The following is a 16,916-nucleotide window of genomic DNA, read 5'->3' as shown; positions in this document are numbered from 1 at the left end:
TATGGCATATGCAACCAGTGAACACCATGACTGAGTGTTTCCAACTTGAACTGCAATATATCAATGACTGATGATTTTATACATCCCAAACATGAGGAAGCAATCCCATCACCCTGTGGGGGCAGTGGGCGGGGCTAAATAATAAACCTGAAAACTTGTCAGTGCAGAGAAAGAGCAAGAGTTAGCATTAGCACAACCGCTAACACTCTATCAGTGACTGACAGTTACAACCTAAGTAACAAAAACTAATAAACGATGCCAACCATTCAAGGTTCAAGGTTTATTAGTGTGAATGCTGAAACCAACCTTGCAACATCAGTGTAGTTACTCAGTCGCCGCCCTGGTGTCCCGCGCTCCGTAACCTGTCATTTTTTGTTCATGACTGTTAAGACTACACAAACACACATGTCGTAACATTGTATATGTTATCCACCACTCCATTTATTGATTTTCCGCTGGCTTCGTTGTAAACAAATGCACATTAGGCGAGAGGAGCGTAACCGAAAGCGGAAAAGCGACTTCCCCTTTAAAGGGGAACTATGCAAGATTTTTACCTTAATTAAACAGCCTCACAGTAATTATGATGGTTAAATGACTTGGAGAATGGAGGCTCTCTACCTTCCACCTAGCGTCTCTTGGCTGAAAAGTACGATTAGAGCCCCCGACCCGGTCTGAGATCTCGTCTCGCAAGAAACATGGACGGCACTACAACACAAACACAGCCTGTAATCTGTAATCTCTTGTTAACGTTACCCAACTACGATGGTATCTGATCGTCTTCGAACCTCCGACTTTCATTCTTGATCAATGAAAACATTCTTGGCAAATGTTTTCGCTTTCATCCGTCTTGCGCCGGTCCAAGAATTTCTCATGGCTCATGGGAAATGTGTAGGGCTGACCCCAAAAATTTGAGGCTTCGTTCGTTGCCATGGCAGTCGATCATGGAGTCTGTGATCAATTTTTTTTCTTTTTCCTTTTTGACACCGGCTCTCATCGGCAATTGTTACATTAAAATGAGTAGGCTACTTGGCATCCTGGAAACCTGCCTGATTTTGGAGATATGCAGTGTTTGTTTGCCATTACCCCCCCACCCCCACCCCACCCCCACCCCACCCCGCGTCAGACGTTACGATCGCGCACCCCTCCCGGCCGCCGAAGCTTCGATTTTGATCGATTTTATGTCCGCGAAGCTTCAATTATCAAAATATGATAATCGGGACAGCCCTAGAAATGTGAAACACTTTGCTTTCCGAAACTCCTCGTTGTCCCTTTAAAACGATGTGAAACATCACGTTGATCAGAGCAGCGGATTTGGACAGAAACAGATCCAGAGAGAAAAGTTCCCGAAAGCAAACACAGTAGTGCTGAAGGAAACTTTTAAAATGACGTGAACTTCACTATACCTCTGTCTGCCCGCCTGCCTGACACTGTGTATTTTTCTCTATGGCACTATTTACATTTACATATACACTATTTGTTTTTCATGCTTTTTTTTTTAATAGATCTTGTGTTCTGACTCCACGCTGAAATATTTTGTAGCTTGACAAAGTGTAGTCATGGATACAGCAGGAGGAATACACCAAGGGACTCTGTTCTTCTTCCCCTACAGAACAATGTAGTGTTTGTTATCTAAACACTACAAGGTATGTGTCTCCAAGAAAGCACGCTGTGTGACTGAATGCTACACTCAGGTTTAGGTTATGTCAGCGAGTGTGAAACACTGTAAAGCTCCTCTCTTTAAACAGTTGCCTGGTATTAGAGGCACTCCCCCCCCTCCTCTCAAAACCTCCATTTATGGTGAATGAATCCATCAGCCCCCCCACCAACCCCCTCTTTCTCTCTCTGTCTCTCTCTCAAACTAAATACTTTCCACATTAGTTACCAAGTGATCGGCTTGGCCTGTGCTGAGGATACAGTCTCTGGAGGGCCAACAACTAACAAACACCGTAGTGCCAGTTGTTTGTAGCAGGCTGCAACCAGGACACATCATCACCTGCATCTGACAGGTCAGGTCACCTCAGCCTCTGCCAGCCCATAATACAGGAGCGAGGATGCAGAAGAGGAAAGATTTATACGACACCGACCTAAAACAGGGCAAAACATTTTTTTTTTTTTTTTAACTTGGCACAAAGTCAGGAGGGTTTTTGTCTACAACCGCAAGTACTGACTCAGAATTCAGACGCCCCGTATCTGGCGGCTCTGGCCTCCCAGCACCCCTTCATCATGAGCTGTACCCAGGCCAGATCCAATTAAACTCTTCTTTTTTGCTCCATGTCCTCAACTTACATGTCAAAACCCCTGCCCGCCCGGCCGCTCGTCACCATTTCTCTCGGGCATGTGCCAGACTTCGGAGAGCGAAAAAAAAAGTGCAGCGAATGTGGTCGTTTGCAGCACGCAGAAAGGACAATCCAGGCAGCACTTAGCACCACAGAGCTGCAGACTGCTGCAGAGACTCCAGGAGAGAGAAAAAAACAAAAAAAAACACAGTGTGCTATAGTATGTAGGGCACTGGGGGCAGGTCCAGCTTTGTTCAGACACAGATCTCTGACATTTTTGGGCACACAAGCAGCAAAACCAGCATATTCTACCACGGAATTAGAGCTTCATCATGTATTATACTATTGTCCTTGGACTCCCTGAATGCTTGTTGTTTATTTTTTCCTTTTCTTTATTACTATTTTTTTTTTTTTAACCATTATTTTATGTTTTTTTTCCTTTGTCAGATTTAAGTGTCTGTATTTTGTGCACTGTTGCTAGTGCTATGTTATATCTTGTCCTTGATGCATCTGCTTTACGAGGAAAAAGTTGAATAAAATGAAAAAAAAACAATGTGCTCTCACAGTTAGGGCAGAGAAAGCAACCTGTGGCCGGTGGACACAAGGAAAGAAACTGCTGACGTGACCACGACTCAGGGTCAGATAAAAAACTGTGCCCTAGATTGAAGTCCACAATAACACACGGTCAATCACAGAATGGAACGCGAGCCACGCCGAAAGAGAAACAATAATGTTGTGAGGCTTCGGCCGCGTGAGGACATTTTTGCATTTAGCAAATAGCAAACAGAAAGAAAAACTGGAAATTCCCCCCAAAGCAAACAGAACAGAGATCATTATACGGCCGTACAATGACATGGAAGTGCTTGATTCTGTGTCCAGCTCACAATGGGAGCAGGGTTGTATTCAGGAACTTGATATGGAGGGTGAGGAAAGTGTTCACCTATTGAAATGGCTGATATTCATTGTATAGCTGGATATACAAGTTAGCAGGTCCAGGTTTTATATAAATACTGAGAAAGTATCAAAGCTTCAGTCCACAGAGAAACACACACATCCTGTATGCAGACACTGAGCTGCCCAGACATCCAAATGTGGACTTAGTGATCGGACCTCAAATGCAAATACTAGTAGTCTTGGGTGCATTCTGCATTCACACCTGTATAACTTAGCCCGAGTTGACCCCAGACAGATGTTAACACCAGCTGTGCAGTGTTTGGGTTCTCTATGTTCACCTTCTCTATCTGAACCTGAGAGTGGAGATCAAACATTAAGATGAAACAACTACAAATATTATCTTCTAATGGTTCAAGATTCCAAATCAAAACACACATTATGGAGCTGGTAAACTAAAGCTACTGTGCTTTGTGTCAAAGATGAGCATAAATCACCATTAGATGAGCCAAGGTGACAGACAGCTCCATATAAACCTAATGAAAGGCAACGCTGGTAAACACAACGCCATCACTGACATTAATGAGGAGAGTCAGCCCACAGTGCTGAGGAAAGTGTCAGTGGGTGGGAAATGAGTTGTTAATTGAAGAGGCCTGAGTGCAGCAACACATTTTGGTATTCAACAGAATGCAAATATGAAATCATAACTAAAAAAAACCTTATTTATATTAAAGCCTCCGACACTTGGTTGGTGGAATTTACCTTAAAGTTGCTGGAGTTGACCCAGGAGCTGGCGATGCCGTCCACCATCTTGTCCAGCGCCGTCTGGTCCTGCTCCAGGTCGTGAGACTTCTCTTTGTCCAAAATGTAATCGATGATCTCCTGTCCCACCTGCAGCCGCCGGCCCACGTCCTTCTGCAGGACCTGGACCAGACAGTTCTCCATGCTGGGCTCCGTCATCCTGGCCTCTGATAAACACCCCCCCTCCTGGCTTCCTCAGTCTGCCCTGCTGAATGACTGACTCTGCTGGCTACTAGCAAGCTTCCACTGCTCAAAGCAGCGGGAGTGACAGCCAGACAAAAGGAGCCTTTACTTAGGAAGATGTAGCTGATTGACTCGGGGAAAGGGAGAAAATAGACAGGCGCTTGTATTTTGTTTTATATACCCAAGCACTGGCCTTCTTATTGTGCCAAGTGCTAGCACGCTAGCAGGCTAGTGGCCGTGCCCTAGGGATGGATGGAGCAGGGCTTGGGGAATGGCAGCAATGCAGCATGTGTGTGTCTGGACAGCAGCTGGGGAAAGTTTACTACACCCTCCCACTTCAGTTTTTTTTTTTTTCCCCCTCTTCTTTTCTTAGAGGAGCCTGAGCCAAACCGCTACAGCAGGGGTAAGAGGAGGCGGTTTAGGCAGGCAGCAGGCGAGGCAGCAAATGGAAACGGATGGAGAGCACTAGCTTAGAGATCCATGACTTGTCCCGGGATCTGGCCTGGAGAGCCCTAAGGGAGCAGGAAGGACAGCAGACAACAGGACAGAGTCAATTCATTATCAAATTACCTTGAATTACACATATAATAAGAAGTGATTGTGCTGATTATAGGTGAAAGCGCTCTTTAAATCTTAATCGCTTGGACATAATGTCACAGTCTTGAGGTTAAAGTAAAGTTTAGGATTAGTGGGTAAAAAAAGAGCAGTTCATCTACTGGCGTTAACCTGATCACAGGATAACGTCGAGTTCAAAAGTTAATCCATGTCTTATTGTCCAAAAACCGTCAATGAAAAGCAGTAAAAGCTGATATTTGTGCGGCTGAGTATCAAACGGGAAAAATGCTTTGTCATTCAATAAGCAGTGACTAAATCTCATCAGCACTGGTGAACCAATAAGCATGTACCATGACTGGACAGAGATCAGATAACCCTGATGATTGGCTGCTGATTGGTGGTAAAGAGACTGTACAACTACAGTCTGAACCCTGTTTATTATGCTTCTTTTTGGATTTATAAAACTAAAATGTACTGATATGATGTGAATATTTTTCAGTTAAATCCACTAATCAATACATTTACTGATCTCTCTTCATCATCCTCTTCTTCACTTTTATTGCATTTTGAATATCGCTTCAGCTGTGTTACTGCTGGTTCATCAGTTTTCCTTCCTGTCGGGCTAGCTGCAGATTTCAACTCTTCAACTGTTAAACATCTTAAAGATGCAGGATTTTTGCATTTTCTTCTACCTTTTTAACATTTATTTTCACCCTTATAAAAGGCATTAATCTCTCAGCTTTCAAGTCATTTGTTTCAGCTTTAGCGTCAGACTTTTTCAACAGTTCTTCAGCAGCGTCTTCAGCTAATTCAACTTTGTTTCAATGATTTCTTCAGCTTATTCAGCACTGCTTCAGCAATAGCATTCAGCTGCTTTCAGCATTCACACCATTTCCATTCTTAGAAATGCTTTTTCTAGTGTTTATCATATTTCTTTTTGGATTTTACAAAACTAAAAACAAGTACTGATATGGAAATGTATAGCATATGAAAATGATGTGAATATCTTTCAGTCAAATCCGCTAATCAATTCATTGACTGATCTCTCTTTTCACCTTCTTCTTCTTCACTTTTATTGCATTTTGAATATTGCTCAAGCCTATCCGCCACCTCCGGGGTGAAGTGGAGAGCTGACTGTGAATCAGGCCTTATTACCCAACATTATTGCCAAACCTCACTAATGCTCTTATCACTGAATGGAAGCAAATCCCTGCCACCGGCTCCCAAAACCTGCCGGAGGAGCTTTCCTTCTACCGCAGCAGATAAATCATCATCATCATCATGGTTTGGGAGCGAGATGTGCATCCGTGTCATGTCGTTGTAATGTTTGGGTGTCTGTCTGTCTGTCTGTCTGTCTGTCTGTCTGACTGAATACTTCCGGCCGTAGTGTAAACCAAATCGGCCGGCACTCTGCTAATTAATGTTGCCAGGAAGAAACACAGCCGCTGCCTGTAATTAGAGTCATAGCCAAACTGCTTAGACAACAATTTCACACCACCAGTGTTCACAAGGAGTCAAGACTTGTAGGGAAATCAACATTACAAAAGAAAACGACATGACAGTTGACAGGCCCTGAATGCATCTCCTCACCCAAACACACACACATACATACACACACACCCCTCGTCTCCTCTCCGACAGCTCCAAATACTCAGTCCGACTACCCGGCACTGTCATGGAAACACAGGAGCAGCAACTCCGACCGAATATGACTCAAGGACGTCACTGTAATTTGTTTACCGGCCCCGGCTCCAGACCGCTCCATCCTACCGTATGCTGGTAGGGGGTAAAGAGAGAGGGGGGGGGGGGCGGGGGGCGGGGGCTCCTTCCCTTTCAAACTACTCGTACCTTTTTGCCGTGTGTGACAGGATTATCTTCCCTGAGTGGAATGTTAAACAAGCCCCTATCAGATGTGGCCGGGCCTTTGTTCTGGGAGGTGAAAACCAAACCTGCATGAGTTGAAGGAGCCAGATTCACTGGACTACGACCTTCTTACTGCCATACTGTGGGACATACTACAGCAATGGTTGACACTTAAACTGTACATCTAATGCAGATGGGTGTGTGTGCAGACATTTAAGTGAGGGTGTGTGTGTGTGTATAAGAGGAAGTAATTAAGGTGTAATTCATTACAGCAGTAGGCAGGGCTCCAGACTGCCCCTCAATGGGGGTGTTTGCCCCTAAAATTTGAATGCAGTGCAAGTAAATCTTTCATCTACTTGCATGTGTGACCAGTAAATTTGCTATTTTTCTTTTAACACATGGAAGGTGTGACTCAAAGAATCTGTTATCTGTCATTACAAGTGGCCAGTGTTTGATGAATGAATGAAAATGTGAATAATGAGACAAATGTGAATATTTGCTTTGCCCCTAAATTTTCTGCTTGCGCCCCTGCAATTTTAAGTTAGGGGGTCACTGTGCTGCTAGTAAAAGAAATAAGTCTTGAGTCCTGTGGTAGGAAGGTATATTATATATTAGCATCAGCTGTTCACTATTGAATCTAAAGGTGTGATCATGTAGATGTGTCACCAGTATTACAGTTGCTTCATCAACATACCACCTTAAACATAACCATCATTTGTTCTGTTATCACAACAACTTTGACAAGCTGCTCCTCTCTGTCACACAGATCTGCCTGGTATCTGTCCTGCCACACACACACACACACACACACACACACACACACACACACACACACACACACACATACACATACATACACACACACACACACACACACACACACACCTCTGCTTTTGTGCAGCGTTAGCTGAGCTCCAGCTAGCTCCCAGCCTGACCATCACTGCTAGCTGAGCCAGACGCAGGGCAGCTGAGCTCCGGCTCCAGCAGCTCCCAGCCGCCGTGAACGTCACACACTAAAAACTGGCCCTGTGTTTTACCCCCACGGACAATGAAACGGCCACGCTGCTCTTTCCCCGTTACCTGACAGATATGAATAAACCCCAGACAGACAGAGGGTAGGCGTGTAAAGGGATAAAAGCTAAAGCTAGCCCCGAGCGGAGCCCTTCCTTTCCTTTCAATGAAACGTCAGTCCACAGCCGGGCAGGCAGACACACACAGGCGCCACAAAAGACTGAAATGTGTCAGAGAGACGGGGAGGAGGTGTCTCTACATCACACACACGTCCACTCACCATGTCCTGCTGTGGCGTCGAGGCTGGTTTCGGAACCCACGGCTCGTGTTTCTGCTCGTAAATAAACAGTGTATACGGCCTCGGTGCTGCTCCGTGTCTTTCTCTTTCTCTCTCTCTCTCTCCCTCCCTCTCTCCACCCGGAATGCTGCCTGCCTGCAGGACAAGAATGGGATCGTCGTGCGCATGCGCAGTCCGTCCAGGGATGATGTTGGCACTTGGAAAACTGTCGCATGGCAATGTGAAAAAAAAAAAAAAAACCTGCGTGTCATGGATGTGTATAAGTCAGCGGATAGTGACACCTGCTGGACACATGGAGTCAGCGTCCATAGACTGGATGGATGGATGGATGGATGGATGGATGGATGGATGGATGGATGGATGGATAGATAGATAGATAGATAGATAGATAGATAGATAGATAGATAGATAGATAGATAGATAGATAGATAGATAGATAGATAGATAGATAGATAGATAGATAGATAGATAGATAGAAACCTTTGCAGGTTTTCATCATATTGTATTTTTTTAATACTGATTTTGGGAGTTTCATTAGCCTAAATGTAAGCCATGATCATTACAATTAAAATAGATAAAGACAAGACATATTTCAGTATGTGTGTCATGACTATTTGAATTGAACTACTGAAATAAATGAACTTTTCTAATAATGATAATAATATTTTTTATTTATATAGCGCTTTTCGAGCACATGCACAAAGTGCTATACAGATAAAACATGACAGAAAAAGAAGAAAAGAGGAAGAAAAACCCATCTAAACCCCCCTCCCTTTGAGGGCATATGACCCACGATCAAGCAGCACTGTGCCCACAAAGACAGTAAAAAGTACAAATGAATAAAGGTAGCCTATAATATAAATGAATCTATAGATGAATAAAAACTATAGAAGAAAAAATAGACATGATGTTCTATCTCTCAGGAAGCTCAGCTTGATGTATTGATCATCTGATGGTGTGATCACATTCAGTCGGATCAGGCTTTGGAGACAACTGATCCAGTCTGTGCAGTGTTTGTTCCTCAGAAACCTTCAGTCCAGTCATGACTTTGATTTCTGACACTTTAATTTGGCTCTGAGGCCATTTTCCCTCCGCCACGATACAACATTTAATGAGCAATGAGCCACTGGAATCTTGAGGCACAGACTTATTTCACCTGTTCCAAATATTTGTCATTTGTGAACACTGGCTTCTACAAGGTGACTTACTTGAATAGGCCTTTAATGAGTAGATGAACTCATGAACATGTGTCCACAGAGGGAATAAAACTCAAATCTGAGTGTTTGTACAAAGAAGTTGATGCATGTCCCAAATTTTACTTAACGTTTCACAGCTAACAGAAACAATACAGAATCTTATCTATTTCATAATTTTTCATAACTTCATGTTTATTGCCATGTGTTTTCAAATTCTAAAACTTTAATGATATATCTTTATTATTTCAAGGTCTATGTGAAATATTATTTTTTATACAGCAGGCTCCTTGAGAGGCTATTTGTAAGTTTTCTCTGTAGCCAAACATGGTTTCTTGCCGTTTTCTTAATTTTATTTTTATTTATCTATTTTTATTATTATTACTACTAATTGCAATGTATATTGCTATACAGCCTGTCACTCACTTATTTTATGAAACCATGTCAAGAAATGTTCTGTAAAATAGAAAAAATTGAAGGATAAAACAAAATGGGCAGAGCTAGCTGGAGAGCACACCAACTGCAGTAAAAGACAGTCTGTATTAAAGGTGCTTTCCACCACTGGGGACACCATGTGGTGAGTGAAGGAATGAAGTTTTGAGTTGTAACAAGGAAACAACTGTTAACACCAAGGCTGACGATGCAGTCACTATAAATCTTAGAAAAGCTCCTTTAATAAACTTGTCATAATAGAAAAAACAAGTGTTGCTAATACCATTAAAGATGAGTGTGTGCCACTGCAGAAACTAAAGCCCCATCAGTCATCTTAACACCTGTAGTTTCTCTATCGATCTTCTGTGAAAGCCTTGCTAGTAATATCTGTGTCTGAGTGCTTACCCCATGAACTGAAACAACCACATTTTGACTAATACTCTGTTTATTATCAAAGGTCATAATTCATGTAAATTCAACCAAACTTCTGGACAAGTGACACCACATAGTTGACATTTTAAATCCACACTTGAGCCACAGAGTCTGCTCAAAGGCTGACGGGGAAAATATTATAGTCGAAGACGTCCTGGCACAACCGTTGCCCATAAATCAGACTCATTATGATGATTATTGTGAGCACCATTCATGATGCTCACAATACACCCACAATTACAGTGGAATCTTTCACACAGGCTTCTTTCTAAACTGAAGGAAGCCCATGAGAAGCCCTTTCTGTGTGGCTTCCACACACAGAGACAAACACTGTGATTTCTGAACACAGTTCATAATTGTCCCATTCACTCTGAAAGAGAATCAGAGACCATACATGACCCTGATGTACACGTCTCTGCTCTGACAGCTTCAGTCCACAGTGAAACAGTCAAGAGTTTCACTTTCACGCCTCTGCGTCTTCCTCAGAGGCTTCCTCGCTCTCCTTGTCATCACCCTCGTCATCCTCACTGTCCTCCTCCTCCTCCGAGGAGCACTCATCTTCCTCTGCTTTTGGAATTTTAAGGATAATTTCATCATCTGCGTCGTCGTCGACGACCATGGACTTCCTTCTCTCCAGGACAGAGGGCGTGCAGACCGGGGTGGTGTCCTGAAATGGAACACAGACGCTCATCATTTTCTCATTCTGGTGCTTCAATGATGCCAGTTTGTTTCATTATAACATTTCCCATTCATTTTAACACTGGTTTTCCCTGGAGTTGACGCAGTATGTCGGCACATGGGTTTTATCACGCAGCCACAGAGAGACACACGCAATAAGCTTAACGCACCACATTACTGTAGGCACAGTAATCTGAACCCAGACCACTGAAACACCTGGGTTCATTTTCAGTCTGTGCCACCACAGCTCAATGTAAACATTAGTGTTGTCCTTCCTTACACTGCACGTTGACGCATTCATGGGGTCGGAGGACTTCTTCTTCAGAGGCACCTGAGCAGCCTGAAACAGCAAAGAGAGCACAGAGGTTAACATGATGTAAACATGATGTAAACACATTATTAAAAAAAAACAAGATTCAGGTCCAGAATTACTTTATTGATCCCCGGAGGGAAATTTTTCTCCATTACAAACTCCTGAATAGTAAGGGAAAATCAATAATGTTATATACATAGGAGAATCAAGATGAATAAAAATATGACTAAAATAAAAGCAAAATAATAACAGAATAAAATAAGATGAAATAGAATAAGAATAAATAAAAACATAATAATCCACCTATGTTGCAATAGTGAATTTTTCACTATATTCTAATGTTTTCAGATAATGAATTTTGGCTTTTCATTAAATGTAAACCCTAATCATTACAATTAAAATAAAGACATTTCAATCTGTGTGCAATGAATCTATGTAATATATGAGTTTCACTATTTGAATTGAACTTCTGAAATAAATGTACTTTTCCATTGATATTCTAATTTATTGTGATGTGCCTATAATGTGTCACAATGTACTACATGTGACTAGGGCTGCTCAATTGTGGCAAAAACCATTATGAATATGATGCACCAATCCAATATTATGGTTGATTATCGGCCCAGATATTGACTAAATAGCTCTAGATTTAGATAATGGGGCTGATGTATGTCCATCGTACATTTGTGATGCATCAGGTGTCAGCAGCACGTGCAGCATGCTGGTAGACAACAAACACGGAGCAACAATGTTTTAAAAACTTTGGTAATGGATCCATATCAGGTTATCTGCCAATACGCTAAGCCCAGGAAAAAGCTGGATCTGTGCATCCCTAATTAATATTTTGATCGATATTGATTACTTGGTGACTTTGGAAACATTTGTTGGACTTTTAAAGTCATGGACCGCCACTGGATGATGTCAACCCAGAGGCAAAGCTGTCAGTCAAGAGTCAGAAACACTTACAAATCCTGGGAAGTCGTATTCGATGCCGTGCGCTGCCAGCCTCTTGCGGAGCTTGGACTCTTTCCGCAGCAGTTTGCCTTTCATCTTCTCCACCTCCTCGGCCGTGCGACTCTTGTTGTAGCGCGCCACGGCAGGATGCGACGGCCTTTTAAACAGTCTCCGGGAGCCGACAAACATCTTTTCGTGCACTTTCTCTGGTGGAATCACATGGCCTACAAAACAGCAGCACATTTATTTTATCTACTCTTATTAAACATATAAATACACATGAGAAATAATGCTTTAGCTAACAGTTCATGTTACCAGAATAAACATGCAACTGCCTAAACACTAGTACCTTATTTTAGTGCCATGCTTTAAAGGTACAATGTGTAGGAATTCCTTCCATCTAGCGTTGCGGTTCTATATCACAAAGCAACTCAATCGTATTTTTCATGCTGCATTCACATGAAATTGGGCAGACGGCAGACGGACGACAGCCGCTGCACGTAACGGCATAAACAAGCCTCTGTGTAAACAAGTGGTCCGTCAGCACGAGGCAAAACAATACACGTGACAATATGTTGTCATGGCGATGTCGTATTGTTTACCTGACCCACGTTTTACCGGCTTTCTCTCGACTTCTGTAACTAAAATGACATCTGGTTTGTTACCGACGGCCGTCTGCCCGACTGCAGGTGAATGCAGCATCAGTGTAACGCTCCATTCCTCCTCACTGCGTTACCACGGTGACTTTTCACAGACGCCACCTCCACCTGAGCCGACAGCTCCGGTGTCTCCGCTGAGTTTCCGTGGTTTCCTACCGTCACGCTAGCCTCGTAAACCAGCCTCTCGCGGAAATGCATTTCATTTCATTTCTCGGGAGAGTCTGGCCTCATCCCCCCTCTAAGCGTTTGGGGTGGGCGGGAGCTGGGTGGGAGTAGTAGCAAAGACGGTTTAATATCTTTGGTAGTAGCGTTGACAGACAACCCCATTCAGCCAATCAGCAAGTTGGTGTAGTGACGGGGCTTTGCACCAGTCGGTCCCTGATTGGCCAACGTGTTGTGTCAATCACAGCGGGCAACGCTGATTGGCTCGGCCTTCTGAGGGTTTCAGTCCAAACGCTTAGAATGGGGATGAGGCCAGACTCTCCCTCGGAATGAAATGAAATGCACTTCCGCGAGAGGCTGGTTTACGAGGCTACTGTCACGCTGCCACTGAACGTAAAGACATGGAGACACCACATGGCAGCCAGCACCGAGCTTACCCGCTCCATGTAGATATGAATGATATGAACGGCTAATTCAGAGCTGAAAGGAACACTTCACTTTGTTGATGGGGCTGATTGCTGATTACTGATTAATGAAAAACAGACTTTTGAATGAAATAATCGATTTTCGTGAATAGATAACAGGAGAAGTTACACAATGTCCCCTGAGTGTGTCAGGTGACTAACAGCAGTCCTGTTTGTATTCAGACATGACATTATAATGATACTCACACTGAATGAGTCTCTCTCCCATCAGGTAATTGTTCATGGTCTCTGCAACAATCTTAGCGACTTCATCACAGTCGTATTCTATGAATGCATAGCCTTTGCTTCCACCTGTCTGCAAGGAAAACACATGACACAGAGTTAGATATTTTTTTAAAAAATCCACAGCAAACATCTGCACTGGACTCAGGTCCATCCAACTTCCAGAGTCTGAATTATATTGTTTTTCTTTGGACTTTTGTTGGCACATGGGTTTTATCACTCTGCAAATGGGTGAGCAGGTAATAAGCTTAACGCGCCACAATACTGTAGGCTCAGTTATCTGATCTCAGACCACTGATAGATATCTGAGATCATTTTCAGTCTAAGCCATAATGACAGAGGAATCAGTGCCCTCACATTCATGGTGGATTAAAGATGTATTCATGTTTTCAAAACTGGAAAAGATGTGATATCTAATGAACCCAACCCCCAGACACTCTGTAATGATTACAGTACATCACTCTGTGGCCTATGATTATGATATGATAATGGATAAAAACTTGACACGTGACGTGACCTCAATACCTCAACATTCACAAAAAGGACCTGCAAAGATTATACTTTATGCATGGACTAAAATCTTTTAATGTTGATAAGACCTTAATGGTTTTGTTCTATAGATCTTTTATTGAGTCAGTTTTAACTTTTTGGAACTTATGGAAACCTGTCAGTTAAAAACAAAAATCGTCTGTTTAAAATTGTGAGAGAAGCCAATAAGATAACTGGCATGCAGCAGCTCAGATCTTTGACAGACGAGTCTTACAGAAGGCTCGGTCCATCCTGTCTAGCTTTGTTCACCCATTGTTGGAGGAATTCATTTCTCTGCCGTCTGGAAGGAGATATAAGCTACCTAGGGCAGAACAGATAGGTATACATTTCCCTTTGTCCCACGTGCAATCAAATTGCACAATCCTTAGATGCACTGCTCTTGTGGCATCTTTCAGACTTTTTGATACTTCTATTCTTACTCTGTTTAGGATTGTTCAAATCAAGTTTGGTTGTGCTGTACTCTGCAACATTGTTCTATGTCACTGTTTGTCTATTTATTATTGTTGCTGTGTTAGTTGCACTGTCACTGCAAATTAAATTTCCCCTGGAGGGACAATAAAGCTTTGAACTGAACTATGAATGTGAATTTCCTCATCTAACTGCTCTGGAATCTCCCTTTCTGCTGCCTTGACTTAATTATGAGACCCCCCCCCCTCCCAGACAAACACATGCTTGATAGTTTACTCTTTTTTTGAGTTTCTATTTGTTTATCCGTTTATTGAAGGGTCATATAATATTTTCCCTGTAACTATTTTCATGTCTTCAGGTGGGAGATGCAGATGATGGTATAAGGGAACTGTCAGCTAAATTATCCCATTGGAACAGTTCCCCTTCACTAGTCTTATCTAGTATTATGAAGTCAACTTTCAACAAATTAACCATGAAAACCCAAGTTAAAACATCAGTGTTACCTTTTTACTCCTGGACAGCCTGAGTCTCGACACCTTCCCAAACTGCTCAAAGTAAGTCTTGAGCTGAGGCTCAAACAGGCCCACAGGCAGGTGGCCCACATAGATCACCCCCGGAGTCAGACTGAAGGCCTGAAACACACAATATAACCACAAAGGACAAGGTTAGACGGGCAAGATGAACATTAATGAAACACCATCTTTATGGGAGATAGGCCTTCATACATCTTATACAACACACTGTGACATGATTAAACGTTATTTTTATCCGAACATTCATTTTTTTTCTATGTGTTTATTCTCTAGCATCACCTCTGCTTGTGTTGTAAGGGTTTAGTTCATTTTCTCTCTCATTCTCCGCGTTTATGATGCTCTACTGGTCAAACATAAAACACATGACCGTGTGGAGTTTCGACGCAACCGGCCACCACGTTAACTTACCGGTCTCTATGGAAACACTAGCTAGCTTAAAAGAGCACTGCGTCACAAGTCTTAAATGACCGAGGGTTTTCGTGTAGTGTAGTGTGTCCAGTTGTGTGTCAGATTATAGACAGATGTAACTAGAGTTGGGGTAAGTTAAGTGAGCTGAGGTCCCTCGTGCTGTGTCTCACCTTGCCGGTCTTCTTCTTCCTCTTCTTCACCTCCTGGACCTTCTTCTTGAAGTCGGACTCCTGCTGCGGGTTGAGCGCCAGCAGCTCCTTGGCGGGCTGAGAGGTCGTCTCTGCTTGGCTCTCAGTCATTTTGGTTTGATAATAGCTTCATCAGTTGTACAGTGGAAAATACAACACCGCCATGCAGCTCCGTGTTAGCCACGCTGCTGCTGGTCTACTCTCTACATCCGGTTGAACCATGTGGTGGTGACAGACCGACAAAGCTCGGTGAACGTGGAGCTGGGAGCTGGGAGCTGGGAGCTGTCCGCAGCGCCGCCTGCAGCCGCGGAGGATGGAGGGAGGCTCGCAGCAACGGACAATGTATAGTCAGGTGCAAATATGACTTGACCCCAAAAAAATTCTAACAAAAGGTTTCTCAGCTGTTTTTTATAGTATTAGATGACCTTAATAACATACTAAAAGTTTACCAAAGTTTGACCACTAGAAAGGTGTCATTTTCAAGATGGCGTCCAAGATGGATAGGAAGCCCGGGGAAACACCACAGGTAAATAGGGTAAAATTTTTAACTAACAGATATCACCATGAAACTTCCTAAGTTTATCACTTACATTAAGACAAATATTTTTTGTATTAGAAGTTTTGTCAAATTGTATGTTTAAATATGTAAATTAGGCAATATCTCATTAAATATGCGCTGATTTGCATACATTTCCAGAACCGAAAACTGAGCAATGGATAAAGCCACTTTCAAAATTCTTGTTTTATTTTGTTGACATACTAAAGTCAGAGGTTTTTACAGAGGGGATTTTGGATATCTCTTTTTATCACTCTGTAAATGAGAAAATACTCATCACCAGCCCTAAAAATTCAAATATCGCCATGTTTTTAGGAGTAAAATGTTGTATAAATCAGGCTATGAATGATATATCAACATCAGAGTCTGAGGAAAAACTCATTTTGAGAAAACATGTACGTGTAAAATTCCATGTAAATTGTACTTTTATGATTGGTTGCGGATACGGAGGAGCCAACATAATTGTTCAGGAGAGAGAGAGAGCTTTACAATGATACCTGACATGACATGGGTCAGACAACAGGCACAGCACAGTATGTCACAATAGCATGTTCACTTGTGGTGAATTTAGGAGAAATCTACAGACAAAAGAGACAAAATGAAGTAAAATAACCACCTTAATGTGGATTTTCTACCATTTCTTTTGACTTTTCTGAAAAAAAACGTGTTAAGAAAGACAAATAGCCCAAAATCTCAAAATTAGCAGTACAGATTAGTGCTGATAACCACCTGCCGACAGCAGGTGACAACAGGAACGGCCCATGTTTATAATGTAATCAAGAAAACTAAACCTGAGTAGACTTTAGCCTTTCAATTTCTTCATACTGATCTTCAACAATTCAAATAATTTCCAACCATTTCTCTTC

The 16,916-nt window shown here is 42.5% G+C and overlaps 2 protein-coding genes and 2 non-coding genes across 53 annotated transcripts in view; all 4 read right to left on the bottom strand.

The window, feature by feature from the left end:
* clasp1a (cytoplasmic linker associated protein 1a) overlaps positions 1–8,013 on the bottom strand; it is a 132,727-nt gene extending 124,714 nt beyond the window's left edge. For all 50 annotated transcript variants that reach the window (XM_085765174.1, XM_085765175.1, XM_085765181.1 and 47 more), the window contains exons 1-2: positions 7,861–8,013; positions 3,930–4,663 (exon numbers count right to left, since the gene is read on the bottom strand). In XM_085765174.1, coding sequence (XP_085621300.1) covers positions 3,930–4,127 — 198 coding nt within the window. In that variant the 5' untranslated portion in view covers positions 4,128–4,663; positions 7,861–8,013. The remainder of the gene's footprint in view (positions 1–3,929; positions 4,664–7,860) is intronic.
* Positions 8,014–9,933: 1,920 nt separating this feature from the next.
* Positions 9,934–15,681, bottom strand: nifk (nucleolar protein interacting with the FHA domain of MKI67). Its single transcript, XM_085765389.1, has 6 exons — positions 15,477–15,681; positions 14,869–14,997; positions 13,373–13,481; positions 11,893–12,104; positions 10,894–10,953; positions 9,934–10,602 (listed from the first exon to the last, which is right to left on the bottom strand). Exons 1-6 carry the CDS (start codon positions 15,603–15,605, stop codon positions 10,399–10,401), a joined length of 843 nt encoding a protein of 280 aa, XP_085621515.1. The 5' UTR covers positions 15,606–15,681; the 3' UTR covers positions 9,934–10,398.
* Positions 10,720–10,850, bottom strand: LOC146964661 (small nucleolar RNA ACA64). Its single transcript, XR_015034686.1, has one exon. It is a non-coding gene; the product is annotated as a small nucleolar RNA ACA64 (small nucleolar RNA).
* LOC146964660 (small nucleolar RNA ACA64) lies at positions 13,603–13,734 on the bottom strand. Its single transcript, XR_015034677.1, has one exon. It is a non-coding gene; the product is annotated as a small nucleolar RNA ACA64 (small nucleolar RNA).
* Positions 15,682–16,916: the final 1,235 nt, after the last annotated feature.

The sequence above is a fragment of the Trachurus japonicus genome, chromosome 21 (genome assembly GCF_045865225.1).
Source record: "Trachurus japonicus isolate A0001 chromosome 21, Traja_1.0".
NCBI lineage: Eukaryota > Metazoa > Chordata > Actinopteri > Carangiformes > Carangidae > Trachurus > Trachurus japonicus.
Note: the sequence above shows the minus strand (reverse complement) of the source record. Positions and strands in the feature narration are given on the sequence as shown.